The sequence below is a fragment of the Cuculus canorus genome, chromosome 23, assembly GCF_017976375.1.
Source record: "Cuculus canorus isolate bCucCan1 chromosome 23, bCucCan1.pri, whole genome shotgun sequence".
Classification (NCBI taxonomy): Eukaryota; Metazoa; Chordata; class Aves; order Cuculiformes; family Cuculidae; genus Cuculus; species Cuculus canorus.
In genome coordinates, this window is record NC_071423.1 from 6,558,687 (window position 1) to 6,575,499 (window position 16,813).

At 59.6% G+C, this 16,813-nt stretch overlaps 1 protein-coding gene and 1 long non-coding RNA gene across 3 annotated transcripts; one reads left to right on the forward strand and one right to left on the reverse strand.

Moving 5' to 3' along the window:
- Positions 1-655: 655 nt before the first annotated feature.
- LOC128854367 (uncharacterized) lies at positions 656-7,867 on the reverse strand. 2 transcript variants are annotated; one of them, XR_008453419.1, is made up of 3 exons: positions 7,352-7,867; positions 4,313-4,481; positions 656-2,024 (listed from the first exon to the last, which is right to left on the reverse strand). It is a non-coding gene; the product is annotated as an uncharacterized LOC128854367 (long non-coding RNA). The 2 variants fall into 2 exon arrangements; XR_008453418.1 differs by lacking the exon at positions 656-2,024 and adding an exon at positions 2,098-2,656.
- A 528-nt stretch (positions 7,868-8,395) lies between these two features.
- On the forward strand, positions 8,396-12,060 carry RNF26 (ring finger protein 26). Its single transcript, XM_054086980.1, has one exon. The coding sequence runs from the start codon at positions 8,494-8,496 to the stop codon at positions 9,904-9,906; it is 1,413 nt and encodes a 470-aa protein (XP_053942955.1). The 5' UTR covers positions 8,396-8,493; the 3' UTR covers positions 9,907-12,060.
- Positions 12,061-16,813: the final 4,753 nt, after the last annotated feature.

Consider the following 16,813-nt stretch of genomic DNA (forward strand, 5'->3'; position numbering starts at 1 on the left):
GGTCTCCCAGGGCTGCACAAGGCTGCTATTATCCAGGGGTGATCATCCAGCCCAAACACAGCCCTGGGGGAGAACAGCAACCCCCCCAGGTGCTGTGAGTTGCCCACAACCAACCATGCAGGACAGCTGGGTGCACTGCCCCCCACTTGGCTCTGTGCCTCAGTTTCCCCTCTAAGGTCAATCAGAGCCAGAGGGGCTGCACTGGAGGACAAAGCCCTGGGATTTTCTTCTTCAAAGCCCTTCTGCCTCCCCCACTCTCGCTCCCCATTCGCACAGGACTCCCAAAGCTCACTGACCCGTGTTCACCCCACCTGAGGACAGGCCCAGGGCTGCCTCAGCATCTCCCAGCAGCAGCAAGAGCGCTCTCCTCCACCTCTCACCCCTGGGGCTCTGAACCTTTGCAGATCCCCTTCTCTCCTCTGCTTGCTTTTGCTGCCGCATGAGTTGCACTCTGAGCCCAGGGCAGCGTGAGCTGCATCTCCCCCACCACCCTGAGCCACTCTGGGCCCAAACTGGAGCATCCTCGCACCCCACCAGCTCCTTCAGCTCCAGCCCCCCCATGCTGGCCCCCAGCCCCGCACCCCAGCCCGTGCCACGCAGCTCCCCCACGCTCTCGCCTCGGCTTTGTGCCTGCCCAGCCCCTCCACACCACTTTCCCAGCCAAATAGCCGTGATTAATCGGAAATGATTCCATTTTTTCCCCATGAGATTAGCTGCTTAAAATGGCAACGCTGGGCAGCGAGATAAGGCTCGTAGCCTTCACGTCGCTGGGTCGAGGGGAGGTTCTTCCCAGGCTGTGTGTTTGCTGAGTGGAACAAGTGCGAGGGAGGTGGGTCATCACGCGCAGGTTGCTCACCAGCCACTCACCAGCCCCACCGCTGCAGGATGGGGATGCTCTCATGTGGCAGGAGGTCCCTGTGTGGTGACAAAAGCCACCCTCCAAGTGGGTGCCAACTCCGTGGGGACCCCCTGACAACGCGCTTATGCTTTCCTCTCCCTCCAAAGGGCACCAGAGGAGCCTCAGGCTCTGATCCGCATGGAGGAGGGAAAGGAATAGCCTATTTTGCCCAAAATACCATGATTTAAATCCCACAAATGCCACACTGTGAGGGAAAAGAGCATGAGGGGCCCCGCTTTCCCGCGGGAAAGCATCCACCGAGTCAAACAAACAAGGAGAACCCAGATGATACAGTGCTTGGTGCAGTTTGTTCTGGTCCTAACTTTCATTCTGTGTTCAAAAACAAAGCAAAATGTTGCTAATAAAACCTCTGCAGAAAATTCCCAGCAGTTGGAAAGGGCAGCGCTGTTCCCTGGAGAAAACAGGCTGGCAAACCGCTGCGATGGGGAGCTGCCACCCTGAAAGAGCCTTCTGCTGTGGCTGTAAGGGCCAACCCTCCAGTTCGTGGGGATTCTGCTTTTAACTTACAAGAAAATGTCTTTTTGGTTTTTTTTTCCCCTTACCAGACTGGTGCTTCTGGAGAAGATGGGCAGGATTTGAAAGCACGGCCCCGCTGCTCTCCCAGCTGGAATGAAATTGCCTCGCCACGCTGTGTGCGGCACCCGGTGGGCTCAGGGTCCCCGCCTGGGGAGCGCAGCCGCTGGCCACCTTCATCTTCCCTCTCTGCTGCTTTATCTCACGCCTTCTTATTTATTTGCTTGCTTAATGGATTTGGCTTCAGCTCCCGTTCTCTGCTATGCAAACAAACAGTGTGGATGAGGCTCTCGTGTCGCAGTCCCACACACACAGCCAGGGTGGGAAGGTCAGAGCACACAGGTCCAGCTCCAACCGAGGCGCAGAGCAGCTCTTGTCCTCTGGCAGCTGAAGGAATACAGGTGGCCAGGTCCTCAAGGCTCCAAGTGTTCTTCTGAGTCCCAGTGGCTCCAAGGGCTCATCGCCTTCTCCGACCCTCCTGATGCCTCTCAGGTGAGAGGCTGTACCCAGGCAAGCGTTTCTCCTCCTGGAGCTGTGGGACTTGCCAGCCCCTGGCAGAACTACTGGACAGCCGCTCCTCTGTGTTGGAAACCTGAGGAGCACAAGGAGGCTGAGGAGCTCATGGCCACAGCCTGCCCAGGTGTTATCTTAGCATCGACCTGGAAGCGTGTAATCGCATTTGCCTTTCTCTTTCAGCCGAGCCTAGCTCTCCAAAACCAGAGGGGAGCAATGGCCAGCGTGCAGAACCAGGCACGGGGCTTGAGACTGAGCACAGGCTGCATCCCAGCACGCACCTCAGCCCTTTCCACCTTTCCCTACCCTCCCAGGGAGGCCCCTTGAGTCAACTGGGTGCTGCTGATGCTCCAGTATGAGCTGTGCCGCCAGCGAGTGCTCTGCTCTCCGCAGTGCACGCCCTGACACGCTGCTCAGCACACCCCATGGGGAGCCCCATGCCTTCCCTAGCCGCTGGCCGACGCCAAAGTGGCCCAGAGCAGCACGGGCGGCTCAGGAGAGGTTTACAGGGTGCCTGGGATGCTCTGTGTGCCAGGCTGCCTCCCAGCAAGCCCGGTACCACTAAGCAACGAGCTGTCGGCTGGCGCAGGCTTCCTGCGCGGCTCCAGGGTGGATGAAAGGCAGATGTGCAGGACGGAAGGCGTCCGCATCGTCCGCGCGGGTCTGCACCACTTCACACAACACCATCACGGCCAAGTGGGGCCCTGCTCCCTGGGGAAGGGACGGGATGTGGGCCAGCGCCGTGCTTTCCCACACTACCCGGGAACAGCCCGCTGCTTCCCTGCTGCTGGGGCATGGCAGAAATCACAGGCACACCTTCCCACCCACCTCTGGTGCCACAGTTTGGGATGCTTTGGGGCTCAAACAATGCGTTGCAGCCTGAGGTGAGTGCAGGGACCAGCCTGGGTTGTCTGGCCTCCAGCTCCCCATTCCCTGGGTGGGAGATCATGAGGGTTGGGTTATCAGATCTTCCATGAGGGCAAAGATGCTTTGGAACACCTCCACCCCATCCCAGTTCACCTCTGGGAGCCCTCTTTGGCTCCCCAATCCTACAGCTCAGGAAAATGCCTCCTTCCACCTCCTGCTTCCTCGGCTGGGCTCCCAGCGGCTTCTTTGTGCACCCCCCCCCCCTTCCTCTCCTCTTGTGCAGAGCCTTTCTTTGGGGATTATTAACCATGGCTACGGGGCCTTTGTTTAGGAGCGGGAGCTGGGCGAAGGGCTGGGCGAGTGGAGGAAGGAAGGACGTGAGCGGAAGGGGGAAAGGAAGGTGACATCTGGATTTCTGCACCAGAGGAGCGAAATCTCCCAAGGCAGCTGTGTGGCGATGGCCAGGGACTCAAGGAGCCAAGCTGGTGAGGGCCACCCTGCCCCACACCATCCAAAGATCAGCCCCCACCATCCATCCCAGTGATGGTGCCACTACCAGAGGATGGAACCAGGAGCCTCAGGGCTCCAGCTCTTCTGTGAGGGCTGGCTGGTGGCATACAAGCATCATAGGCTTGGACACACTCAGTAGGGAGCAGTGCAGGCTGTGGAGCTGTAAGCAGCACAGGGGTCACCAGGGAGGCTATGAAGCCCTGTAGCCCTCCCTTTGCACTCTGCCCGGGGGCCTGATCCTTGCTGTATGCAGCGCAGAGGGACAAGGACAGCTGGAGGAACAAGCACTCCTAGGGAAACCTTAGCCAGCTGACGGCCACCGCCAAGGCACAGGGGAAGGAGCCCTCCGTGCGGGGCTGACCTGACATTCGACATCCCGGGGTACAGGCTCCGCATGGCTCAGAGCAGGTGCAGCCCTGGGACTGCGTGCAAACAGCCACGTCCTGCCCTCTCGCTTGCATGCCCGCAGCCGGGATGGGCTGGTCACGTTTGTGTCCTGAGCTCCTCTCCCAACCCTGGGCAGGCTTTGAGGCTGGGGGCTGGTGGGGCAGTGTGTGTAGGGAGAGAAGCTGGAAGTGCAGGGATGGCTATTTATAAACCGTCCTTTTCCTTCGGAAGACTTCCGAGTTCATCTCCCTCCAGCACTGGCCGGAAAAAGGCCCCATTATCTTAGCGCCAGATGGACCAGGGCTGGGCACTCCTGCACACAATGGGCTGGATTGTGTGCCCGGCTGGCAGGGTCCCGCACCGCGGTGGTGGGGATACGGCAGCGGGATGGCAGGGAATATGGCAGTGGGACACTCGGGAGGAACAGCTGCCACCAGCGCCCACAAGGCAACCCTGCAACACAGGCTGCCGGGACAAGAATGAGGCCACAGGGGTCCTGGACATGCTTATTCATCACCCCTGCTTACACCACGGCTTCCTGGAGGAATAGGGAGGAGAACACCCCCACCCCATGCCCTGTGTCACCCAGTTTTCCCACCTCACTGTGGTGTCGCTGAGCTGTGTACTCCCCGCTGCTGAGGAAGGGAAGGGAAGCCAGCATGGGTGCCCAGCATCACGCCCTGTGTTTTCCTGCAGCTCCAGGCAGTGAAGGCGTCATCCTGGCTTTGTCTGCAGGGCTCAGAGCTCCCCCAGGACAGCTCATTAGGATCATCTGCAAGGAAGCATAATAAGAAATTAGCCCCAGGCTGGTGGCGAGGCCAGCCCCAGCTTTGGGGGTCCCTCTCGCACACATGGGCTGTGGAGGATCCCTTTGGCGGGAGGGTTGGGGAAGGTTCCCCAGTGCTGTGAGGGCACATGGAGCAGGGGCAGACAAGGGCTGCCTGGGAGAGGGCAGAGAGCAGGGCACAGCTTCATGCCACAACCCCCTGCCACCGCACCCTGCTCAGCACCGGAGAACCAGGGGCCCAAGGGAACTGTGAGGCTGGCCGGGCTGAGCAGAGATTTCTCCTTGCGGGACTTTCCCATGGAAGAGGACTTGCTTTTCCCAGGGCCATCTGGCTGGGCTCCAGGAGGAGAGACATATCCCAGCTCCCTTTGTGAGGGGCCACGCAGCCCTCCAGAAACACTGCGGGCAGCGCTGTCCTCACGCTCCCACTCTCCCACCAGTCTGCAGGGCGAACGAAGGCAGGGAAGGTGCCCGCTGCCAGGGTGATGGGCACCCTTCACCTCCTGAGCCTTCCCACGGGCTCTCCCTGGCAGCCACAGTCATGCACGACACAGGACGGATGCCGGCTGTTGTTCCCTTGTCAGCAGGGATGTGTGTGGTGGGGAACACCAGCACCTGCGCCTTCAAGGGTAGGCGAAGGCCAGAGGAAGAGTGAGCCACACCATCCTGGAGCTGAGCCTGAGTGGGGACGGGGGACTTTCTTGGAGCGGATGCACAGGAATGAGCTATTGTTCCAGCCTGGCCTGTGAGCACGGGGCTGCAGGCGCTGGCCGCTGCACTGCAGCATCTGCCTGGCTTTCAGGGAGGGCATCTTGATGGGATGCAAGGGAACACCCAGGAGGACCATGTTGGCTACTTCTTGCAGGCACCACGGGTGCTGCGTGGCTGGGTATCCTCAGACCAGGGCACCCTGCGATGCTCTCAGCTTCCCAGGCAGCTGCAAGCATGCTGGGAGCTCTGGTGTGATGCCAGCAGGACCCACCTAGAAACACCCTTCCTGCCTCAGGGCAGTGGCAGGGCAGGATGTGCCCATGCAGCCAGGGCCTAGGGAGGCAGGGGAAGATGCTGGAGAAGCTGTGTGTCTCCCTGCAGACGCAGGCCATGGTGCTTCCCAGCACTGTCTCCCAACTCTGTGGCCGCAGGCTCTGCTGCCAGCCCTTTGTCTGCCTCATTTTTCCAATTCCTCTGCTACTTTTAGCCATTCCCAGCCATCCTGCTGGGACCTGCTTGAGATGCAATGTGAGGCAGCCCCAGCAGTACTCCCCTGGACTGCAGAACACAGAGTCCCGATTCCCCCTCAAGCACGTTGGGTTCCAGAGAGCTCCTCAAGCACTGAGACACTGACTCAGGTGTTGCTCCCTCCCTCTGCTCCCAGCTAAAACCTGCAAGGGCACAGTGGCTCGGGGAGCCAAGGCAGCCCTGTAGCTGACTGCTTGTGGCTGCTCTGTTTCCCGAAATACAGGCAGCTGCCCAGCTGCAGTGAGCTCAGCACCGGGAAAGCAGCTCAGAGCATGATGCAGCAGCAGCCCTGTGGCCAGGCTCGGTGCCACTGCAGCCAGAGCATGGCTCAGCTCCTGGCTGGCAGCGGGTTTCCAAGCAGGGCTCCTGGACTCCTGCACCCTCAGGATGGACAGTGGTGGCCCCCATTAGCACCAGCACAGCCCAGTTTAGAGCAAAGCCCTATCTGTCCTGTGCCAAATGGGCGTCAAGAGGCTGGAGAAGGGGCTCACAAGTGGGGGCCATCCTGCCCTGCTGCCGGCAGCTGCCATGGGCACAGCTGGGATCGCGGTGGCATCATTCCCGGGCCTCCAGCACATGGAACAGGGACAGCTGGGGAAAGCTTTCTCACAAGGAGGGGTCCTGGCCACAGCCCAGCTGCTGGGCACCCTGGTAGGGACCTCTGTCCCCACCACAGGGCTCTCAGGATGCATTTTCCATCCTCACACCCCAGGCTCGCAGCCCCTCCACTGGGATCCGTGTTCCATTCCACTTCAACCAGATCCAATCCCCTTATTGCTCCCAGCCCCTGTGCCACTCCTTGCCCTACATGGGGCTGCCTCAGTGCCAGATTTGGATGCTGCAGAGCCAGACACCCTGTCCCAAGGGAGATCAGGCAGAGGGGCACAGAACAATGATGGAGAAATCCTATGGAGCTGCTACCTTTAAAACCTGCAGCCCCTGCCCCTCTCTGGCCCCGCAGCGGGGACCCCACTAAGGCACAGTGCCCCTGGGAACAGGGAGCGGAGGCAGGTGCACGGCCAGAGGCAGGGAATGACAAACACACCCAGCATTGGCTCAGCTCTTTTCTTTTTTTCCCCGTCTCCTGTTTGGTAAAGCAATGAGAAATCCAAACATTACCATAAATGCTGAAAGCATCGTGGCTCCATCTGTCACGTGGGCACGGGCGCGCATGCTGCTGCTGGGGGATCCAGAGACCTGCTACGAGAGAGCCCACAGCCCAAAGCAGCCAGGAAGGGAGGGGATGGGGCTGGAGGAGAGCCAGCTGGCAGGACAGACCCCAGGCAGGGACACACAATACACGACACACACGGATCTGCCATCCCGGCAGCCCAGTCAGTGCTGCGGCTCAAGGAGAGCTGGATGGCAGCAAGCAGCATGGACCCATGCAGAGCATGCCAGGACGGGATCCCTGCCCTGGCTCCTGTCCCGGTTCAGGGTGTTATGGGGAGAACACGTAGGGGAAGAGGCAGCTGGCTGCAGGACAGGGACCCCAGCGTCCTGCTCCCTCCCTTGCTCCCCAAGGGCGCAGGGCTTCCCTGCTTGGCCCTGCGTGGGTCAGTGCCTCCTGGGGCTGCAGATGTTTTTCCCTTGGGTCATCCCCTCCGCTCACTCACCCGTTCCTTAAAAAGCCTTGGGCTTCAGGGCTGAATTTTCCAGAGCTTGTCATCACCTTTGGGGCTGGGCTGTCTCCTGGGGCACCACAGAGCGAAGGCCAGGGATGCTGGCAGACCCAAAGTTTTGTCCAGGAGCTGGCAAGGAGAGCAGGAGCTGCTCCATGGCTGTAACCTTGGGCCACGGGTTTATTCTAGGATGTCCTGCAGGAAACTGCTTGGTGGGGCGAGAGCAGCGCTGCCCTGGGCTGACCTTGTCCTGAACTCCTCAGGGACCCTGCGAGCAAGAACAAACCTCCCCCGCACAGGGGCTGCACACATGCATCACATGTATGGCCTCAGGGATCCTGAGGGTGGTGGGTGCCCCCAGTGCTGCTTGGGACCAGGGGGAGGGAGCAGCTCTCATTCTCAGACCTCCACCACACTGGGAGTGGGTCCGGGCTGCCCTGGGGCTCAGGTAAAGAGCTGCTGCTGAGCCCGGGACTCCCCATAAACAGCATCCACTGGCCCTGGGCTCCTACTAAATGGCATCCACTGGCCCGGGGCTCCTGTTAAACAGCATCCACTGGCCCGGGTCTCCTGCTAAATGGCATCCACCGGCCCGGGTCTCCTGCTAAATGGCATCCACTGGCCCTGGGCTCCTACTAAATGGCATCCACTGGCCCGGGTCTCCTGCTAAATGGCATCCACTGGCCTGGGGCTCCTGCTAAACAGACCCTCCCTGCTCTGGGCTCCTGCTGAACGGCATCCAGTGGCCCTGGGCCGCTATTAAGCTGCATCCACCGGCTCTGGGCTGCTGTTAAACTGCACCCACTGGCCCCGCACTGGCCCTCTTCCCGCCCCCGCTCGCCCCGCGTCTCGCGCCCAGCGCCCCTCGCGCCCCCTTTAAGAGCCTCTGGGTGGGCGGGGCCTGTCAATCACTCCCTCAGGCCCCGCCCCGCATCCTCCGAACCGCCCAGTCAGCACCGAGAGTCCGCTCAGCCCTCGCTCTCGATTGGCCCTCGCGGCTCGGCCCTCGCTCCCGATTGGCCCTTGGGCGGCGTGCGTGCTCGCGAGCCAAGATGGCGGCGCCCACGGGGCCGGGGCCCCGCGGGTAACGGTGCCGTACGGGGGGCCCCTACGGGTGCCGCACGGGGCCACCGGCCATGGCGCTGCGGCTGCTGCTCGACCTGCTCTCCCTGCTGCTCGACCTCAACTTCTTCCTGGTGTCGTCGCTGGTGTCGGCGCTGCTCTGGCTGCTGGCCGCAGCTTGCAGCCTGCCCGCCGCCCTCTTGTCTGGCTGGGAGGCTCTGCTGCTCTCCCTGTGCTCCTTAGCCCGGGCTGCATCCTGCGCGGGGCTGAGCGCCCTGCAGGGGCTGCTGCGGGGCTGCAGCTGCAGCTTGGAGGGCTTCAAAGCTTTGGGCAACCTCGTGCTGCACCAGGCGGTGCGGGGCAGGGAGCTGGTGCAGCGAGGGCTGTGCGGGGCGCTGAGCGCGGGGCAGGCGCTGGGCAGGCAGCTGGCAGAGAGCGTGGCCATCGGCACCAGCCTCCTGGCTTACCTGGTCAACAGCTTCGTCAACGTGTGCCTCATCGGGACACAGAACCTCTTCACCTTGGCGGTGGCGCTTTGGGATTCCCTAGCCGGGCTCTGCGGCAGGGTGGTGGACGTGGCGGCTGCTTGCTTGGCGCACGTCTCCAGCGGTGCCATCGCCCTCTCCATCCTCCTCTGGTCACCCTGCCAGATGGTCTTCAAGCTCCTGGCTTCTGCCACCGAGCTCTTCATCAAAGTCTTCTTCGTCAATATCTATGGCCTGGGCTTGCTGCTCCTCATCATTGTTGTCGGCACCTTTGTCCTCAACCCTGGGCTACTGCGGCCGCTGACAACCTACGTGCTGGACTACTTCGACTTGATGCCTTCCTCACACCGCCGGCGGCGGTTGGAGCTTTATCTGTTGGCATTCATGGTGCTGGCGGTGGCCGTGACCTCCCAGACCTGGCGGAGTGTGGTGAACGGGAGTCGGCTGTTGACCAGCAGGAATCAGCAGTTGACCGCGTGGAGACGGCAGTTGACCAACTGGAGTCAGCAGGTGACCAGCTGGAGCCGGCAAGTGATCAGCTGGAGCCGAAGAGGCAGAACGATGAACCAGGAAAGCAACCAGCGAAGGGCATCTGTGCTTACCGTGAGACCTCTAGCCTTTGAGCAGCTCCTGGAGGGGCAGATAGCGCAACCGCGCCCTGCTCTGAGTCGACGTGCCATGGCCGGACAGCATCACCACCATCCCAGGGAGGAGCCAAGCAGCTCGCGGGGCAAAGCTCTGAGGAAGCAGCAGCTGAATGCAGCAGCTAAGGATGACGAGGGCGCTCCGGATAACAACCCTTGGATGCTCCTGAAAGAACAAGAGGAACGTAAGAAATGTGTCATCTGTCAGGACCAAACCAAGACAGTCGTGCTTCTGCCCTGCAGACACCTCTGTCTGTGTGAGGAGTGCACGGAAGTCCTCCTGCAGCAGGCTGTCTACCAGCGCAATTGCCCGCTGTGCCGCCAGATGATCCTCCAGACGCTCAACGTGTACTTGTGAGCCCAGGGAACAGGTGGCTTTTCCAGAGGCACCCCTAGCTGCTTCTTGCTGGGAAGCAGAGCATCCTAGGGCTGCCTTGAGCAGCTTCCAAAGAGCTAAGGATGGTGCCAAAAGGGCAAAAGACTATTGGGGGTATCTGCTAGCCTCTTTTGCTATGTAACTAGATTGTAGCTCTTGCCACCAGGCACAATAACAGATTTTTGCAGCAGGCTGAAGAGTTACCGTGTTTTTTTTTTGTTGACAACTTTTTCTGTTTCGGGGCCTGCAGCAGTCTGAGACCCAAGCAGAGTGCAGAAAGATGCCCTGGGGCCTTCTTAGCCAAAGCTGATGGAAAGGTTAAAGGCTGTGCCCTCCTGGGAGTCACAGGGGCTGGTGCAGAGCAAGGGAGAGTTTTTTCCCCCCAAGGTGTGATTAGAAAAATACCTGGCAGACTGCATTCAAGCCTGTTTCCTCCTCCCACTAAGTTGGGGAGCTCCCTGGGAAGGGAGAAGTGTGTCCTAGGAGAGAGAGAAGCACACTTGAGATTTTTAGGCTTTGCTGCTTAAAAAAACAGCCTAGCTCTCAGCTGGAGGAAAGCAGCATTTCTGGGGTATTTTCGTATCCCAGCCACTGTGGCTTTGGCTTTTGAGGTTCCTATTCCCCTTGCCAGGACAAGGAGGAGCAGTGATGGACACTGCAGGCAGAGCTCAGTGCTGCTGCCGCTTCCACACGTCAAGTTATGCACGGGGGGAGGCTGGAGGGAGTTATCCTTTCTGCAGGAGCGGTGGTGTTGCTTGGGGAAGCTGAGGAGCAGCTGGCCGGCCAGTGCTCGCAGCCCTGGCAGCGGCGGCACACGCCGGAGCATCCTCTCTGGAGAATACACGTTGTCTTCAGGCGGTGGAAGTGGGTTGGTCACACCAGAGCTCGCTTGCTGCTTCCCAGGCTGGGCTGGCTTAGAGGGAGTAAGTGGTTAGGAGGAGAAAGAGGACACCCCAAAGCTCCTAGGAGCCCACTGAGATATTCCAGCTCCAGGCACAAGTTCTGTGGATCTGCTGTTGTGTGTGTGTGTGTGGAGCTGTACTGGGACCAGAGCTATCCTTGGTTAAGGTAGGGTTACGCTGTTGTTTTGTCTTCCTGTCTTGTCAGAAACGTAGCTAGTTTGATTTGAAAGCATCCCCAAAGTCTATTGAGGGCATCCTGGCTGGGGAGGCCAGAGATGGCTCATCCCGGCTTGGACAACCAGCACCAATTCCAGAAATCGCTGGGCTGCGAGAGGGCCTTGCACTAAAAAGCTTTTCCTTTTCCAGCTGCTTGCCTGAGGTCAGCCACGCGCCACAGCCAATTCTGGCTGGAGCCAGACTGGAAAGAGTCTTGACTCCTGGACTGCAAGCCAAGAGCCTGAGGGCAGCTGGCAGGGTCTTCCTTCTCCATTCTCCTTCTCCATTAGCAATTTAAGCCAAAACAGAGGCAGCAGAGAGGCGAGGCCTTGCTGGGAGACGCCTCTGCGCTCTAAACCTGAGCTCTGGTGAGATGCTGTGGCATTGGAGAGGGGCTCTGCTCTGGGGGCACCGCAGGGGCTGGTTGCCCTCACGTTTGCTGGGGACAGGAGGGACTTGTTGGGCCAAGCGGGACTCCTGTTGGGTGTTGGAAGGGCCTGGCCCCAGCGCCGTCAGCTCACTTGTTGGCGATGCAGAGCTCCAACCTCTTGTCCCAGTGCCTCCCCAGAGTCCCACCACCCCTGTTGGTGTTTTTTTCTCTCCAGTAGCCAAGCCCTTGCCAGAGCAGCGAGTGCCACCCCCCAGGCTGGGTTCCCCAGGATCCAGCTTGTCCAGGGAATTGCTGGTTCTGCGAGAGGAGACGGGGAGCCCTTCCCTGGCTGTGCCTCCAGAGACACCCGGCAGCGGGAACGCAGCCAAACTGGTTGCAGGTGGTGTTGTTTGGTTGGAACCAGCCCATAGATCTTGAGGTGCAATGTTTCCTACATGAATTACGGTGGGGAAGATGCCTCCCCGGGACTGCAGTTTCCCTCAACCTCTTTTTTTTTTTCCTATTATAGCAGTTACAGTTATTGTTTTAAAGCCCGTTTTATTTGCCGCTTGTTCATAAAAAGAGAGAGAAAGCTTTGCCTTAAGTTTAACTCTTTGCACTATGGACTAGATACTGAGCAGATTAAAGTCTACTTTACCAACAGCTGCCTCCTGCCTCGTTCTTGGGAATGGTTTGCTCTGGAGGGATGATGTTACAGCCCAGCCCCAACAGACCTGCTTGGCAGGGTTGGGGGGTTTGCTCAAAAATCCCAATATTTACTTTGAGCTCGGTCAAAGTAACAATTTACAGCCTCACTCTTTTACATTGGGCTTGGTCAGTCATGCTCAAAATTCCAATCTGCACTTTGAACGCAATTAGAGTAACTATCGTTTAGTTTGAGCTCAGCCAAAGTAACAACAGTTTACAACAAGGACTTGGAGACAACCAAATGCACCCGAAAGTGCTAAGAAAAAAAAAAAAATGAAATGTGAGGAAAGAATCTCCTTTGCCAACTGGAGAACCTGTGCCAAGAGGAGAACCTGTGCCATGTCCTGCTCCCAGCCCACCACTCCTGCTGGGGATGGAGAGGGTGTTCAGCCACCTCAGCCAAGCAAGGACAGGACGCAAAGGACACAGCCTTCCCTCGGGAGCCATCCTGCACGCGCTTGGCTCGCTGCTTGGCAATTACAGAGGGAAATGCAGCCACCTCAGGGCTGATGGGCAGCGCGTGGTGTCCCTGGGGCTGATGGGCAGCCGTACCGGACCTGGGAACGTTGGCTTTTGGGGCAGGGCTGCGCTGCCTGGGGAGGATGTCCAGCAGCAGCGATGCTCACAGGCCAGTCCAGGGCAGGAGACCTGGAGTCCTCAGGGCTATTCCCTGCTCCAGAGCTTGCTCCGGAGCCTCAGACGCGAGCCAGGTGGGCTGGTCTCTGCCCATCTCAATGCCAAGACCCTTCTCCCTTCCCCAAGGAAGGAGGTTCGCGGTACTGCTCAGTTACTCTGGTTCAGCAGCACTGGTGTGGTGGGGGCTGACAGCTTGGTGAAACTATACCTCCCCCCGGCCCTGGGAAAATCCCCGGGATCCTTTTGTCAGTGCAGCTGCAACCTAATGAGCTGCCAGTTCCATCCCAGGGGACGAGAGCCATGGTCTGCCTGACGGCAGGGAGCTGGCGTGACAGACGCTCGCTGCAGATGCGCAGCAGCACGAGCGGCTCATGATCCACGCGGGCAGGGAGGGAGCAGGTGATGATCAGCAGCCGAGCCGCGGGAGGCCTTTGGGCTGCTCGCAGGCACCAGCTTTGCTCACTCATTAGTGGCTCGGCACAGGGAACCACACCAGCTCCCCGAACACAGCAGCAATGCCAGCACCAAGGTGCCAAAACCTTGGAGACACAGAGTGACGGATGCTGATGGGGACCTCGAGATCATCCATCCCAGCCCCCTGCTCCGGCTACAGCCCGTTGCGTAGGGTTGCAGACAGGCACGTTCTCAGCATCTCCATGGATAGAGACTCTATGGCCTCTGAGCAGCCTGTGCCAGGGTTTGATCCCTCTGACAGTAGGGGATGGACAGCCCTTTGCTGGACTCTCCAGCATGTCCTTCTCTTTCAATGCTCCTCCTAATGCAGCCCAGAAGGCTGGTGGCCTTCCTTGCCACAAGGACACCCTGCTGACCCACCAGGATCCCCAGGACCTTCTCTAGGAGGCTGCTTTCCAGCCAGTGAGCCACCAGCACGTGCTGGCGTGTAGGGTTGTCCCTTCCCAGGTGCAGGACTTGGCATTTCCTGTGGCTGAACTGGCCCCAAGTCCCAGTCCTTGGTCACTAGAGAGAAGAGCTCAGCACCTGCTCCTCTTCCTCCCCATGTGAGGAAGCTGCAGAGCACGATGAGGTCTCGCTGAATGGATCAAGTGACTTCAGCCGCTCCTCACATGGCTTCTCCTCTAAGCCCTCACCAACTTCATGCCCTCCTCTGGATGCTGCCCAGTAGCTTTAGGTCCTTGTTACCCTGTGGTGCTCAGAACTCCACCCAGCCATCATCCCAAAGAACCTGCAGCCCTGTAAGTGCTTGCAACCGGCTAGTTGCTCCTGTCTGCTCCCCATCCTGCCCACATTAGTGGTCCCCACTTCCCAGCAAGGCCACGAGTACTTGCCCACCATGCTGTCCTGCAGGCACTGGCCTTTCTCTGCCCTATGCTGGAGTGACCCCACTTCTGTCCTGGTTTTTTTTGGTAACAGAGTCCTCGCTGTTCCCACCCCTCGAGCCCTGTTCTTGCCCACTCCATCCCCACCCACGTGAGGATGGTCTCTTCCTCCACCGATCTCAGTTTAAAGCTCTCCTTACCAGGTCTGATGTCCTGCTGGCAGAGGTCACCTGCAGATGACCAGAGGTGTTGGCGATGAGGACCTGTGCCACAACTGCAAGCTTTCAGGTGGAGCTGCTTCCAGGAGCCACCAGGACAACCTTCACCATCGAAGGCATTCCCACCTTTGCACCTAGCAGGCACGTGCTCTTCCACTGCAGCTAAAGGTCTGGGCTCTTGCAGCTCTAGAGATGATCCAGTTGGTCTCCTTCCTGCCCTCCCTGATGCCACTCAGCCTGCTGACCTCCTCCTGCAGCTTCTCCACTTGGCAGCAGAGCTCCAGGACATGGCACCCTCAGCTCAGGGCTGGCCAGACCGTGTCCTTCAGCATCGCAGGGAGCGTTGCTCCAGTGGCTGCCAGGCACTACCACCTTGGTGTGCCGAGGATGTTTGTGCTGCTCTGAAATGAGGTGCTGGCACGTTTTAAAAGTCAAAAACCCCAGATCCTACCTTTCTGCACAAAGTGCTGCCTCTGCCAGCTGCTCTACAGACCTGTGCGCCGAGCCCAGCTCTTATATGGGCTTCTCCTCACCCTGGCTAAGGGGTCCTGACCCCTCCCTAACCCAGGCTCAGCTGGACCAGAGTCTTCAAGCACTCCTTCCTCAAGGGCTGCTGGTAGAGCTCATCAGAAGCAGCTGGAGCTGCCTAGAAACTCATCAGAAGTCAAGGTCCCCTGTGGCTTTCCTTCGCTTATCCTAATCTTTCCCTTATCCCCTTCCTCATCCTCCCCAGGCAGCTGCAGGCAGCCCCACGCTCCTCTGAGCATCCCCAGCATCCCCCAATGATCCCAGACAAAGTGTCCAGAGGACCAAGAGCATCTCAAGTAGTGCAGAGACCAGAAGCTGCTGTGCCAGGGGCTCTGGCTGCCTCCGTCAGTTATGCTTCCCACAGGATGAGAGGGGCCAGAGGATGCTCCCAGCCCCCACACACCTCCCCTGGCCTCATCTCAGGAAAAAGTCATTTTCCTTCTCCCAGAATAGACAGTGCCGGCTATCGATCCACTCTGCGGGGCTGTTTGCCCCTGGGTGGCTCTGCTTACGGAAAAGACCATCAACCCAAACAGAAGACACTTCCACCGTGACCCAGTCCTGGCGCTGGGAAGAGGAGCCCCTTGGCACCCCAAGGGCAGAGCGGGGCTGCACCCCCAATCCCAGTGCCTCCACAGGCCCCTTCTGGGCTCGGGGTGGCCCTTGGCACTGCTGGATGGTGTGTCATCCTCAAGTCCCATCCAGGGACATGTCCTCAGCTCCGGGTCCCTGCATGGTCCCCGGTGCCCAGATGGGGGGCTGCGGGCAGTCTTTGGGGGCGATGGTGCCCCATGGCTGGTGGGGATACAGGGTTTATTCATCCCAGACAGGCGTGGCTGTAGTCCTGAGGGCTCTGGGGGCAGCGAGGCCAGAGGAAGGGTGGCTCTCCAGCCGTGTAAAGTGGTCCTGGGCTAGTGGCCACCAGCAGCTCCTGCTGGCATGGCCCCAGAGGAGCTCAGCTGCCACCCCAAGCATCCATCCCTCCCCTGCTCGGGCTGTGGGGCTGGTTAAGAAGTTCAGTTCTTGGCCAAAAAAAAAAAGCCCCCTCCCTGGCTGGTCCCTGCAGGGACCTATCTTGGGGAAGGAATGAGGAAGCTCTTCATTCCCTCGCTAAAAATAGGGACTTTTCCCGGAGCTGGGTCACCGCGTTCACGCTGGAGCAGGCAGGGGGACAGGAAGGAAGGGGCTCCCCAAGCCCCATCTGGGGACCATGTGGCCGACACCCCTCCAACCCCCCAACATTTCTCTCCCCCTGCCTGCCCAGGGACCCCTCCTCGTCCCAGGAAAGGTCACTCCCAACGTGATGGCCCTCAAACCAATGGGACCCTCACTCGCAGCAAGGCGTGGGTCCTCACAGGGACACAGGGAGCTGGGGGATGGGGTGAGGGGGGGTCCAGGGGGGGTCCCCCTCTCTGCTCCCCTCCCCAGGCTTTGAGGAGGATGAACGGGCACTGTCGCAGCTCGGTTCCCCTCGTTAAGGGACGACGATGCTTCCATCTAGTGGCTCCCGATGGCCATGCTGCTGCAGGTGGTGGCCCACAACCAGTGCCTTCATCCCCCCACACAGGACCCCCAGCACCTCCTGCACCCCTCAAAGAATCATAGAATCATTAAGGGTGGAAAGACCTCTCAGGTCATCCAGTCCAACCCCACCGTGCCTGCTAAACCACATCCCAAAGTGCCACATCCACAGGTTTTTTGAACCCCTCCATGGATGGAGACTCCACCACTGCCCTGGGCAGCCTCTGCCAGAGCTTCACCACTCTTTCCATAAAGAAGTTTTCCCTAATACCCAATCTAACCCCCACCCTGGTGCAACTTGAAGCCATTTCCTCTCATCCCATCACTTGTTCCTTGGGAGAAGAGCCCAGCACCCACCTCACCACAATCATTTGCAGAGAGCAAGGTCTTCTCCAGGATGCTCCCACGGGTTCCTCATCACCCACAGAGCCCTCCCCGCACTTGACGGCCCCTGAGAAGCCTGGCACGCAGGGATGGGCACACAGGCAGCGG